General features: G+C 41.0%; 1 protein-coding gene across 1 annotated transcript in view; it reads right to left on the minus strand.

Moving 5' to 3' along the window:
• Nucleotides 1-13,567, minus strand: part of B4GALT4 (beta-1,4-galactosyltransferase 4) — a 37,721-nt gene extending 24,154 nt beyond the window's left edge. Inside the window, exons 1-2 of the mRNA XM_020985858.2 lie at nt 13,416-13,567; nt 8,917-9,313 (exon numbers count right to left, since the gene is read on the minus strand). Coding sequence (XP_020841517.1) covers nt 8,917-9,157 — 241 coding nt within the window. The 5' untranslated portion in view covers nt 9,158-9,313; nt 13,416-13,567. The remainder of the gene's footprint in view (nt 1-8,916; nt 9,314-13,415) is intronic.
• Nucleotides 13,568-14,514: the final 947 nt, after the last annotated feature.

The raw sequence follows: 14,514 nt of genomic DNA on the forward strand, positions 1-14,514 counted from the left end.
CTTATCCATTTTAGACCACTTTTTGTTACTTTGTACTCATTAGTAAGAGAAGCCTGTAAAAAAAGAAGAAGAAATACTAAAGATTATGTGCTGATTTCAGGAAGTAAGGCATCTCCTCATCTGCCTTGACACTGTCCCTCTTCTCCCTGTAGAGGTCAGGAAAGCTCCCAAAAGAAACCTTCAGGTACCATACTGCTCACCCACCCCACTCACCCCTCTAATGGGAGTTCTGTCCCACAGCTGAGCTGTCCCATTTGGCAGGTGAGTACAAACTCACCATATTGTAGGTAATGCTTCCTATTCCATTTAGCCATCCACCAAGAAAGTAGTACCTACCTGGGCATCTTACCTATATGCCCTGGCAATACTTCCAAACCCCTAGGTAAATGGTTAACTCTGGGAAGAGTAATCAAATCGATACTACCATTGCTACTGGACAGAATGTGACAATCACCTGCCCTATAGCTTCATTTACAATCCCAGCGACTCACAGCCACATCCCTATGGCTTCCTCAGACTAGAACTCCCTCTCCTGGACACCACTTCCCCCATATGTGCTGTCTCCTCTCTATTAAGCACTGAGGGTAAGAGGCAAAAGGGAGGCAGCCCCTGCCTTCAAGAAGCTTCTAATCTAGCTGGAGGAGAGAGCATGCACATAGATAGATGGGGGTGAGGGGGTGGGCAGCTAAGTGGCTAAGTAGACAGAATCTGGATTTAAGGCCTAGAGGCAGGAAGACTCTTCTTCCTGAGTTCAAATCTGGCCTCGGACACTTATTAACTGTGGGACCTTGGGCAAGTCACTTAATTCCCTCATCTGTCAAATGAGCTGGAGAAAGAAGTGGCAGACCACGACAGTATCTGTGCCAAGAAAATCTCAAAGGGGCTCTAGAAAAGATGGACAAACTGAACAACAACAATGGGGGGGGGGGAAATTAGTTAAGTACTTGGCAGTTAGTAAGTTAATTAAGTTAGAGAAGTACTAACACTTGGGAGTGTTGGAAAAGGTTTCATGTTGAAGGTGAGATATGATAATATTTATAAAGAGCTCAGCATAGTGCCTGACACATAGTAAGCACTTAATCCTTCCTTCCTTCCTCCCTCCTTTCCTTCCTTTCCAGAAGTCTATATAGAGTTATGCTTTTCAAAACACAGGATTACAAGGGAAACAAATTATATTAAAATACATTTATTAAAATATCAGAAGAAAAGTATCTTAGATTGCTATTTGCTAACTTTCCACTCAATGCAATTACCCAGTTTTCTTAATACTTCATGCTGAGGTAGCATTTAGGCTGAACCTTAAAGGAAACTAGGTTCTCTAAGAGAAGAAAGTATGTTCCAGACATAGGAAACTGTACAAAGACATGGAGGCAGAGATAGAGTGCCACATACAATGAATGTCATCAATAATGTATGGATGAATAAGGAGGCCAGGTAGTTTGGCTGCTTTGTGGGAGTGATGGGTGATAAGGATAGAAAGGTAGCCTTGAACCAGATTGTAAAAGGTTTTAAAAGACAAACAGAGGAGTTAATATTTGTTTGTAGAGTGATAAGGGAAGATATTGGAGTTTATCAAGTGGCATGCTACAGAAAAATCTTGAAATACATACAGCATTGGAAAATCAGGCTTTAATAAAGCCCACTGGGATTCAAATGGAGGTACCTGACCATACCTTAAATCCAAATCACTCTGGCTCTCACTGATTGGCCAACAATAGGTCCTGGCCCAAGCTTCACTGGTCATTGTTTGGATTTTGAAGCTCAGAGTAACTGTAAATACCAATTGTTTCTGTTTTGGCCAGAAATTCTGAGGGTCCTTCCCTCTCAGAATGCTTTTTTTTTTTAAACTAGGTAAAGGAGACCATTTTTTTTGCCTCATTTTTTATGTATCCTTAATCATTGAATGGATGTTGCCTCAGACAAACTGAGACCTGGGAAAGACTTTAGCTTAAAAAGGCCAAGATCTCCCACTGCATACAGGGCCATCTCCAGTCCTCCTGACTCAAACAGACAATGGATTCAGATGGCTCTGAAGGAGAGAGAGAGAGGTTGGTGACTTTGCACAGCCCTCCCTCACTTAAATCCAATTCTCTTGAAAGTCAAGACATCAACTTCCTGATGTCATGGTCCTCTTCAAGAAGGAAGGACAAAATAACAACAACAATCACTTTGAAAGTTGTGTAAAAGATATATTGGAGTAGGTATGCCAATTAGGAAGCCACTGAAATCCTCCAAAGGGGTGTTATGGGCCTGAAGTCTATAGTGGTAGCTGTGTAAGTAGAGAAAAGGAGAAGTACATAAGAAGGTATTTATTCAGAGCCTTCTAAGTCCTACTAGTCTCCTGTTTTAGGCATTATTAGGGTTACAAAGAAAAAAACAAAACAGCCTCTGACCTCACGCTTGCACTCTGGACAGGGAGACAATATGTATACATACAAGTAAAATAAAAATATATAAAGCAAATACAAATTAATTTGGCGGAGGGAACCAATAGCTAGGGTTGATCAGGAAAGACCTCACCTGGTTTTAGAGCTGAGCTATAAAAGGAATGACGGATTCTAAGGCAAAGGTGAAGAAGGTATACCTTCCAGGCAGAGGGCAGACAGCCTCAGTGGAGGGAGATGGTATGTTGGGTATGTTGTCCAGCAAGCAGGTTAGCTGGGGAAGACGTTTGAAATAATGATCTCTTTAACTCTTTTTATTTGTACCTACCTGGGTTGTAACAACAATTCTACCATGGGGGAAATTAGCCAGGTATAGAGCAGGGGTTCTTAACCCATTTTGTGTCATGGATCCCAAATGAGATAATATTTATAAACAGCTCAGCAAAGTGCCTAATACATGGTAAGCACTTAATCAATCTTTCCTTCCTTCCTTACTGAAGCCTACAGATCCCTTCTCAGAATTAAGTTTTTTAAAACATAAAATACATAGGATTACAAGAGAAACCAATTATGTTGAAATGCATTCATAAAAATATTACAAGAAAATTAGTTTGTATACTCCAGGGTCTTAATGACCCTTTGGTAAAGAGAATGAATTAGACCCTACTATTCACTCAATGCTCAGTATCTTCTCACTAGCTTTTGGATTGCTATTTGCTAACTTTCTGCTCAATGCAATTACCTGGTTTTCTGAATACTAGATACACTTTTTGAATCTGAAAGAAACAGAAAGCTAAAGGCCATAACAAATACACCAGTGGACTTCAAAGAACATTTGGTCACTAGTAGAGCCTACTTTGAGAAACAAAATTTAGAAACAACCTAGAAGTAGATTATACAAAATGATTCTTATTATCTTATTCCCAGTCAAATAAATTAGGCTATTTCTGGGAATTTATGAATCTCTCTTACACCAGTAAGTTGTAAAGAGAGCCATATTAAAGCCAGTGTCAGAAGCTTTTTTTTAATTAAAAGAATATCCTTGAAAACCTGTTATTCCATCTTTTATTCATTTTAAAATAATTTTTAAAAAGCTTTCTACAGACCTAAGGTGTCTTCACATGCCCACAGAATTTTCAAGGTCCTACTCTTATTTACCAGTTTCACTTCATTGCTCCTGGAATCACAAGGCCATATAAATCAGATAATGACCATGTCACGTCCCTTGCTCAAGAAACTTCAGCGGCTCCCTTTCAAACGTTTTTGATGAGAAGACCAGAGCTAAGCAGACCAATTTCACATTACCCTATCCTCCCCTCCCCTCAAGTCTCAGCCAAACTGGGCAACTCGCTGTTCCTATACACTACTACCTCTACACCTTTCCGCAGGCCATCCCCTCTGCTTGTGTTGCCTTCCCTCCTCTCCTCTGCCCCTTGCAATCCTTTGCTCCCCGTAAAGTTCATCTCAAGACGTCGTTCCTGATTTTCCCTAGCTGTTGAGGTTTTCCCCACCTTCATGCTCAGAACCTACTCTTACACATACTTCATACACATTCTATACTTAACTAATTTCATCTACGTTGTTCACTTCCCTCACCCAGTGAAATGATAACTCTGTGGGCAGAAACTTTTTTGTGGGGGTATATAGATACATATACAATGACTGGCACACAGTAGGCATATATTAAATGTGTTCTGCGTTGAACACAAATACCTATTTTAATGTGTCACAAATACAATCAAATGGCTTCCCCACAAACAAATTCCCATGAAAAAGGAGGGCTGAATGTGGTGTTAGAGCTTCAAATCACAGCTCTGTCACACACTATCTGTGTCACTTGAGGTAAGTCACTTCACTTCCCTAGCCCTTGGCTTCTCATTTCCACAGCACGCTGTCTAGTCTCCATCCTCTATCTGAGCTCAGAACCAAGGCTGCCTGACCTGTGGCCCCTGGCTCCACCTGATAAGCATTCGCCTTACTTCCTGAGCCCACCAACCACACTGCTCCATCTCTGTGCCAAATCACATTGCATTACCTTCTCTCACTCCTTTTCCAACCTTACCTCCCACCCCACTTCTAGTTCCAAGAAGAGCAATCAAAGACACATACTATTTCTGGAAAGGGCATGCCGATCATAATCTTACAACTTCAACCATCATTCCCTCTGACCTCCTTGTCCAAAATCATACAATTTAAAGTAGTAGGATTATTTATTTATTTGTTTGTTTGTTTGTTTATAGGCAATTGAGGTTAAGTGACTTGCCCAGGGTCACATAGCTACTAAGTGTCAAGTGTTTGGTCTGAGGCTGCATTTGAACTCAGGTCCTCCTGACTTCAGGGCCGGTGCTCTATCCACTGCACCACCTAGCTGTCCCCCTAAAGTAGTAAGAACATTCTGTCTTAATATGTCTAAGGTGGTAATATACTATGTGGCTAGAGCTTCTCCCCCAGACATGACTACATATTTGGCTCAGGAAGAGAATTTTGGATGGAATAAAAGAAGAGGCTCTTTCTTCTCCCAAGATCAGGTAAATCAGAGAAAAGCATGTTCCCTGTCACTCAGATGACAATCAAGTTCATTATCATTAGTTAATGAATTCCCCATGATCACTCTTCTCTGGCTAGTACTCTCCTATATGGGTTGTTTTCTCTATCAGAATATAAGTTTCTTGAAAATGCTTGCATTTATATCCGAGTACTTAACACATCTCTTGGCACATAGCAAGCACTTAATAAATGCTTTTGCAGTCTGCTGTTCAGTCTTTTTTTCTTTTCAGTTGTGTCTGATTCTTTGGGGCCCCATTTGCGGCATTTGCCCATTTTTGTGGCAAAGGTACTGGAGTGGTTTGCCATTTCCTTCTCCAGAACATTTTATGGATGAGGAAACTTGCGTCAACAAGCAGGGTTAAGTGACTTGCTAAGGGTCACAATCGAGTAAGTGTCCGAGGCCAGATTTGAACTCAGTAGGAGCCTTCTTGACTCTAGATCTGGCACTCGATCCACTGTGACCACCTAGCTGCCCCTGCTTTTGCATTCATCTATAAAAGTAGACTTGGATTGGTTACTTTCAGGTTACTTCCAGACCTAAAATCAAGATCCTATGACTCACATTCTAAGTATGATTAATCAAAAAGTAGAAGAACAAAAATCAGAGTTTTTTTTCCTGGCACACCATGGGATTTTTTAGGTGCCAGGAATATGAGAACCTGCTAAAGTGTATTATCATTCTACTGTGTTCATAAGAAATTAGCTACCTTAAAGAAAATGCAAATGATTTTACATTACAATCTTATCTGGAGGTTTCTGATTTCAAATTAGTAAAATAAGCAAAGCAATTTTATATATCCATGAAGCAAAGCATATATTTAGAGTTGGAGGGGAAGTCCAACCTACTATCCAATTTGCTCCAGAACAAATCAGTTTTTAAGTGATCTTTGAAATAACAATAATAGCTAGCATTTATAAAGCATTTTAAATATGTTTTCTCATTGGATCCTTACACAACCCTAATTCTAAGGTAGGTGCTATTATCATTCCCATTTTTCAGATAATGAAATTGAGGCTGAGAGAATTTAAGTGACTTGCCCAATATCTATATCATGGCTATTAAGTATGTGAGGCACTTGAACTTGGTCTTCCTGATTCTAAGCCCAGTACTCCATCTACACTATGACACCTTGGGCATATTATGATACAATGTTCTTCAAAAATCTACTACTTCAAGGGTGGCCCAGTGGATAGAGCACCAGCCCTGGAGTCAGGAGGATTGGAGCTCAAATCCCGCCTCAGACACCTAACACTTACTAGGTGTGTGATCCTGGGCAAGTCATTTAACCCCATTGCCTAACCCCCTCCAAAAAAATCTACCACTTTAAATTAGATAATACTGTAGATTTTTCAAAGAGCTTCTGAAATACATTATCTTATTTAATCCTCAATACCCTGACAAGCAAAGTTGGGAAAACATTACTGCTATTATTCAAATAAGAAAGAAATATGCTTTTAGAAAATTAACACCAGATGCAAAAGCATAGCTGTGTTGCTGATTGACTAATTAATTCTAACTTTTTATTCTTTAAAATTTGGATTCGGTCAAAAGGCCAGACTCAAGGACCTAGCAGGCCACATGTGGCCTTAAAACAGCAAATTCCCCATCCCTGGAAGAGACCCACCAACTCAATTCTATCTAACTTCTACTAGGTCCTCTTCCAAACCTTCTGTTCAGGAGTTCTTGACCTTTGTTGTTGTTGTTGTTGTAGACCCTTATCGAAGGCTGGTAAGCTTATGGACTTATTCCTAAGAATAGTATTTTAAATGCATAATGTAAATACATAGGATTATGAAGGAAACCAATTATATTTTTAAAAATATTAAAATATTTTTTAAAAGTTCACATACACTAGATTAAGATTTCCAGCTTTAATTTTTTTTTACAGATATCCTAAACTTTATTCCCTAGGGGCTATTCCTCCCAGTTGCCAAATCTGTTTTTGCCAAGTCTTTTTAGCTTCTCTTAAGTTCCCTGTAGCATTCAACACCCTTCTTAAAAATTTCCCAATCTAAAACAAATAAATGAGTGAATAAATAAATAATAAAAATTTCCCAATCCTTATCTTTTTCACTCCCCACTACAAAAATTCTCTTCCTACCTCTTCAGTTTCTCATTGACTTAACTTATTTAATCTACTTCCTCCTCACACGCCAATGGGCATGGCTCAGAGTATATCCTACCCCATCCCTCATATATCCCTGGAATTCTGCTTGCCCATTATAAAATTACTTATTAAGTCACTATATCAAATGATTCTTTTTTTTCATCAGGCAGTAGGGTTTAAGTGATTGCCCTGGGTCACACAGCTCGGATGTGTCAAGTATCTGAGGCCGGATTTGAATTCAGGTCCTCCATGACGCCAGGGCCGGAGCTTTATACACTGCACCACCTAGCTGCCCCTACATCAAATGATTCTTAAATATGCTCCATTCCTGATCTCACTTCCCTTTGGCTAGATGCTGCTTTGGTAAATGTCTAAATATCTTGCTTTTACCTTAAAGTCAAAGTTATCTAAAAATCCAAATCTTCACTTTCTCTCCAAAAGCATTTTAATCTGATTCTTTTCTTTCTTCAGTTCTTTCTCCTCACTCAACTCTTATGTCTGATTTTTTCCATCCTGATTAGTTATCCCATATTTATTCAGTTTTTTGCTTCTCTATAACATAGTCTTTCCTTCTCTACTAATAATAGCTATTTACGGGGGCAACTAGGTGGCATGGTGGATAGAGCACCAGCCCTGATGTCAGGAGGACCTGAGTTCAAATCTGGCCTCAGACAAACACTTGACACTTACTCACTGTGTGACCCTGGGCAAGTCGCTTACCCCAATTGCCTAAAAATAAAATAAATTTTTTTTAAATGCCATACTTATAAAATCCATTAAAGTGTTACCCTTCAGAGCTATTCACATTTAAATAGTCCTTAAGAAAGGTACAAAAACCTTCAAGACCCAATAATAGCCACTTGGGTTGAGACAAAGGAAATTATTTATACAGCCCTCAAAACATACCTGAGAGATTTGCAAGGGACTCCAAGGCACAGAGCACAAAGCAGAAGTTCCATAAATGTGCGCTGACCTTTTTCGTGTCAGCAAAAACAAAACCAAAAAATGCAAGACTGAGGAACAGCTGAACAAACAGATCACATGTGTTATGAATTTTAATAGAGTACGGTTACTATTGGGTCATACAAAAGAACAAACAAAAGTATGTCAGAGAAACACAGGGAGACAGACACAACTGAAGAGATTTAACTGAAGAGGGCAGAACCAGGAGAACAACATACACAAGGACTACAATATGACCCAAAGGAAAAAGCACCTTAAAAAGCAGCCAAACCCAAATTAATTGCAATGACCTATCTTCCACCCAGGGAGCACATGAAGGCTCACCTCTTGGCCACTAGGTGGTGCAGTGGATAGAGGAGTCAAGAAGATCAAATTTATTAGCAGTGCGCTGCAGGCAAGTCACTTAACCTCAGCCTCAGTGTCCTCATCTGCAAAATAGGGTTAATAACAACACCTACCTCGTAGAGTTGCCTTAAAGATCAAATGACAGCACATATGTGAAGCACTCTGCAAACCTTAAAGTGGTATATAAATGGTAGCTATTTTATTATTCTAGAAAGGCTGGAGATAAAGGGAAGAGAGGACCTCCAAGGTCCCTTCTGGTTCTCAATCTACAGATCCCATGCTCAGTGTTCCCAGGAAAACCTCTAAGACTCAAAACTGCAGATGTGATTTGGTAGAGGAAATTTCCCTTCTTACACTAAAGAAATCATATCCAAAGAAAATTAAAATCAAACACAAAATACTTACTCAGAGGGGCAGCTAGGTGGTGCAGTGGATAGAGCTCCAGCCTTGGAATCAGGAGGAATCAAATATGACCTCAGACACTTGACCCTGGGCAAGTCACTCAACCCCAACTGCCTCACCAAAAAGCAAAAAAAAAAAAACCAATAACAACAACAAAAAATACTTACTCAGGTATGGAGACAAAAGAGGACATTTTTTCAATTTAGATTGTGTCTTGGAAGCCTTATTGGATGAAGTTAACTCATTTCTCCAAATTATAGTCCTGTTGAAAATCTTTGCTTTAGGAATCTCTTGGATGGCAGCAATCAGGTAGCTTGAGGTGGCCCATCCAATCACCACTATGCATAATGCAAAGAGCAGCAACAGTCTGAATTTATAGGAAATCTGAAGAGTCAAGTGTATACTCATGTCTTATTATTAGATTGATAAGATGTCTCTCACTACCTCTCATGAGGCAGGGGGGAGGAAACAGTTAACCTAGAAGAACCTTCACAATCCAATCACAAGTTGTACGTCAACAGGTACAGCAACAATTCTTTTCCCATGGTTCTGTTCCAATAATTTCTGGAAAACAATCACAAAAGATGTTCTATTTCAAACAGGCATCCCAAACTGAAATATAAGGATACGTGAAATAGGCGTATATGTGCTAGGTGGTATAGTTCTGGACTGGGAGTAAGGAAGATAAGACTTCAAATCCTGCCTCACACATTAGCTATGTGACCTCAAACAACCCTTGCTCTCTGAGCCTCCATTTCTCCAACTGCAAAATGAGTAACAGTACCGGGGGGTGGAGAGAATCAAATAAAATAATCTTGAAAACCTTAAAGTATTGTATGATGTTAACTATTATTATTTCCAATTTAAAATTATTCCCTTATCTATAACCTTTAAAAAAAAAAAAGAAAGAAACTCTAACACACAGCAGATCTGGTTGAATGAATAAGGTCAATTCACCAACCACTAGTTTTAGACACCAAGCTGATCTTGACCCATGGAGAGAATTTTTTTTTTTTGCAGAAATATGTGAATAGTTAGGGGATGGCATAAATAAATAGGAGTGAGAAAGTAAAGAGGGGAGAGATTCTGAAAGGCTCAGTTGAGTTGTTTCAGTCATGTCTGACTCTTTGTGACCTTATTTGGGGTTTTCTTGGCAAAGATAATGGAGTAGTTTGCCATTTCCTTCTCTAACTCATTTTACAGATGAGGAACTGAGGCAAATAGGGTTAAGTGACTTGCCCAGGGTCACACAGCTAGTAAGTGTCTGAGGCCAGATTTGAACTCAAGAAGATGAGTCTTCCTGACTCCAGACTTGGCACTCCATCTACTGTGCCACCTAGATGTCTCAAGGTTTTTTATGTGATCTACAGGGGCTATGCTCATCCTCCATAGAATCATCTCTTTTAGTGGAACAATAGTCCCTAACAACTTCTTTGATATGATTAAAGGTAAGGAGAATAAAATACGGTCACTGTGTAGGCAGCCAACTTGTGAGTCTATGATTTTCCCCAGACATGACTACATATTTGGCTCAGGAAGAGAATCTGGGATGGAATAAAGAAGAAGCTCTTCTCCTAAGCCCAAGTAAATCATAGAAAAGCATGTTCCCTGTCACTCAGAGGACAATCAAGTTCATTATCATTAGTTAATGAATTCTCCATTACCATCAGTTATTGTCCCATGTGGCATTTACACATCACACATCCCAAAGCATACAGAATAAGCAGCAAGAGGCAGAAACTGCAAAGATGTAAATTTATGTTCAATATCAAGAAAAATTTCTTTCACAAAGAACGGTGTAAAAAAGTGAGTGATCACTAGGGATCTTCATTGTCCCTTCAGGCAAAGGGACAAGGACCATTTATTGGGTTATCTTGTAGTGAGGATTCTTTTTTGGGTATGGGTTGTACAAAGATTTTGGTCACTGAGGTCCCTGACTACTCTGAAATTCTGTGATTTTATGCACAGGAAAGTTTCCCCCCGTGGAAAATTTCAACATATCAGAAAGGTCAAAATCCAGAGAACGAATACAAAAAATAAACTATGTGGAGTTTTTCCAGTGGCAAAATAAAGGACTGCATGGGTGCTACAAAACTGATGTCAGTGAAAGAACTACAGCCTCGCTGTATGGAGGAATGTATGGAGGAAAAAGATAAATATGAGAAAATAGGGTTTTTTGCTTTTTTTTGTAATGAAGACAAGAAAGTCAAGAAATTCTGGTTCTGCCACTTATTATTTGTATGACACTGGGCAGGTTACTCACTCTCTCTGGGCCTCAGTTTCCTCATCCATAAATGAGGGGGTTAGACTAGATGACCTCTAAGGTCTCCTATCTTCTGGTCAAGAGACTTGCCGCAGGGAAACCAATCAGAAGGCTATTGCAATAGTTTGAATCAGAGCTGAAGATGCCAAAAGTTGATGTGTTGTTTGGAACCCTGCAGAACTTTCACATCAAAACAATGTCGCTACAAAATGGTAGTTACATACAAAGACCAACCCACAAATGTAATAAAACTCAGAAACTGGTCAAACTATTATACCAATAGTACTAAGCTCGCATTTTGGGTCCTGGAAGTAGAGGGCTGTACAATGCCAGAAATATCATAGTATTATAATTTAGAGCTGAAAGGGTCCTTCTGGCCCACTGAGTCAAACCCCTGAATTTTACCAATGAGGAAACTGAGGCTCAGAGAAATTTTTTCTTGCCTATCACACAGATTTTAAGGGTCATCAGGTAACTCTCAAATTTCCATTAGCAGTTCTGCTAAGTTTGGACCCCAAGGAACACTATGCCCCACCCAGGATGGGCTGATCACCTGAAATCTCGTCCTCATCATCAGGCAGTGGCTCAGCTTTTTTACACAAAATACCTCATCAGCTTCTTAGTGGTCTCTCCCCTCTGACTGAGGGCTAGGAGGTGAAGCCCTAAGCTCCTCCCTATATGTGTGTGTGTGTGTGTGTGTGTGTATGTATGTATTATATGTATACATATACATAGGTATAATATGCAGTTATTGACCCTCTTAGCCCAGTGGAAGAGAAGAGGGGGAAGGAGAGGAGGAACTCAAAGACATCAATTACAGCTGTGTCCATCACTTCAAAGAAGAAATCATTTAAAATGACACCCAGTTTACTCTTAAAGTTCACTAAAAAAAAATTCACTAAAGACATGCCCTTTTCTCTATAACCTCTCTTCTCCCTTCCGTATAACCTAATAAAAAACCTTGTATTTAGTACATGCAGAATAAACCTTTGAGCAATAAAAGAATAAAAGAGAAATTGAAAATGAAATTCTGGCTGTCTACATGAGGATGTTACGTGGAAACTGACAAATCAGCAGCTGAAACTAGTGAACCACCCCTGAACCACCCCTAGTCAGATCTGAAACATAGGGCAGTGAAAGTGGGGACTACTTATAAGGACCAGGAAGGCAAGAGTAGCCCCAAGTTCCACCAGACTAGATCACAGCTGTCCGGAGTCTGCCTCAAGGCTATCACTGACCTGTGGAAATGACTAAGGACCTGCGGGCCTGCATACCGTTCAATAATTTAACCACCATTTACCAAGTCTCTGTTATGTGCAAAATACTGCAGGGTGTTCAGGAAGATAACAGGATAATTCAGAGTTCTCCAACGTGACTAGTAGGTCTAGAAACAAGAAATGTAAATATTGGGCAGAATATCCGGTAACACACACTGCACATTGTAACGCTGGTCTACCTTTCCAACTTCACCTCGTAGTAAATCCACATAGTCTCCAACTACTACGTCCCTTCTCCCAAAAGTCTCTGCTTTCTCAAATCCTAGCCTATGTGCCTCTGCACACACACTCTAAGCTGTGAATGCACAGCTCATAATTCCATCGGTGGAAATTCTACGATCTTTCAAATTCAACTCAAAAGATAGACTCTTTAGACTGGGAAACCTTGAATCAAACCCTTTTTTTTTTTGGGGGGGTGAAGGGGAGGTTGGTCTTTTAAATGACAACGGGAAAAACTAAAAAGAACACCTAAATCCCGGCCTTCTTCAAACTTTGAAGAGGACCAGCCCATAGCTGCAGGGGTAGCTTCAATTCATTCCTCCCGGAGCAGTGCACAAGCAGATTACAAAGCTTCTTAGAGGCCCAGGGCTAACCTCGGAAATCGGAGAGGGCTTTAGACTAGTTACCCTCCATCCCACCTTATCTGCTGGCTTCCCCTCTGGCAGCGCAGAAACAAAAAACAAACAAACAAAAAAAAACTCAGCGGCGAGGGGGGGGGTCTGTAATGGAGCCCCAGGCATGTCCATCAAAAAACCCGGCACCACCCCTCGGTTGTAGCTTTCTGCGCTCTCTCCCTGCCTCCGCTCTCCCCCTCCTCCCCCAAGCACCAAAGGGCTCCAAACTCTGCCTCTATCCGTGGCCCCGCCCGCCAGCAGCTGATCGGTCCCGAGGCCTCCAGCTTGCCTCCGGGTACCTGGGTTTAGAACCAGCTGCAGCATCCCCCTTTCCCAGCCCACCCTCGGGGCGTTAACCCAACGCGCGCCGCCGTCTTCCCGAGCTCTCTTGGGCATCTGCATCCTCCCCCGCCCCTTCTTCCCAGGCCAGACCCCATCGCCCGCGTCCGACGCCTCTAGCCCCGGAAGGCAATACCCGAGCGCCGGCCTGGAGAGCCAGAGCTCAGACTCACCAGGAAAAGGCTGCTACGACTCCCTTCGTTGTTGCCAGGGCCCGGGAAGGGAAGTCTGGAGGCTGAGAGGAGGGGGCAGCTCTGTCTGGGACCACGCCTCCAAGTCCCGCCAGATATCCCCTTTCTGCTCCTCCTGCTGCTGCTGCTGCTACTGCTGCTGCTACTGCTGCTGCTGCTGCTGCTCCTCCTCCTCTCCTCCTCCTTAGAGTCAGTCAGTGTGAGGCGGGGCCATCTCCAGCCTCTCTTACTTTTCCTCGCTCCCTACCTTTGCAGTCCCAACCTGAGTGGCAGGGGCAGCGCCTTCCTTAGGCAAATACCTGTGCACCTGCAAGATCAGTCCGTCAGACGGTCAATAAGCATTTAGCAGACGGTCGTTCAACATTTATTAAGTGCTTACTATTCGCCAGGCACTGTGCTAAGGACTACTGATACAAAGAAAGGGTCAACACAGTCCTTGTCCTCAGCAACATTTCATTGTAATGAAAGAAACAGATACTTACAAGATACAAAACACAACAGTAACGGCTCATGTTTATATAGCGCTTTCAGGTTTGCAAAGCACTTTACACAGGTTATGTCACTAAATTCTCGAAACCTTGTAAGGTAGGTGCTATTATCACCATTTTACTGCTTAAAAACAAAACAAAACAATCCCAAGCTGAAGCTGGGATAAGTGACTTGTGTGATTATACGTGTAAGAGGTTGGGACAGGATTTGAACTCAAGTTTTCTTGATTCCAAGTTATATAGAAGAAAGTAGTCTGAAAGAGGAAGGTATTAGCAGCTGAAGGAAGCAGGAAAGCCCTCCTGCAGAAGGGTGGTTGCTATGAAGTTGGAATACAGATCAAAGAACACTGGTTTTACTTTTTTTTTATTTTTCATGGTTTTCCCCTTTTGTTCTGTTTCTTCTTTCACAACATGACTAATGTGGAAATATGTTTAACATGATTGCACATGTATGACCTATATTAGATTGCTTGCCATCTTAGGGAGGGCAAAGGGGAGAGGGTGGGAGAAATTTTTGGAATTCAAAATCTTATTAAAAATGAATGATGAAAACTATCTTTACATGTAGTTGGAAAAAATGAAATAGAAGAAGA

Source organism: Phascolarctos cinereus, unplaced genomic scaffold, assembly GCF_003287225.1.
Source record: "Phascolarctos cinereus isolate Bilbo 61053 unplaced genomic scaffold, phaCin_HiC Scaffold_726;HRSCAF=1367, whole genome shotgun sequence".
In the NCBI taxonomy this organism is placed as follows: Eukaryota; Metazoa; Chordata; class Mammalia; order Diprotodontia; family Phascolarctidae; genus Phascolarctos; species Phascolarctos cinereus.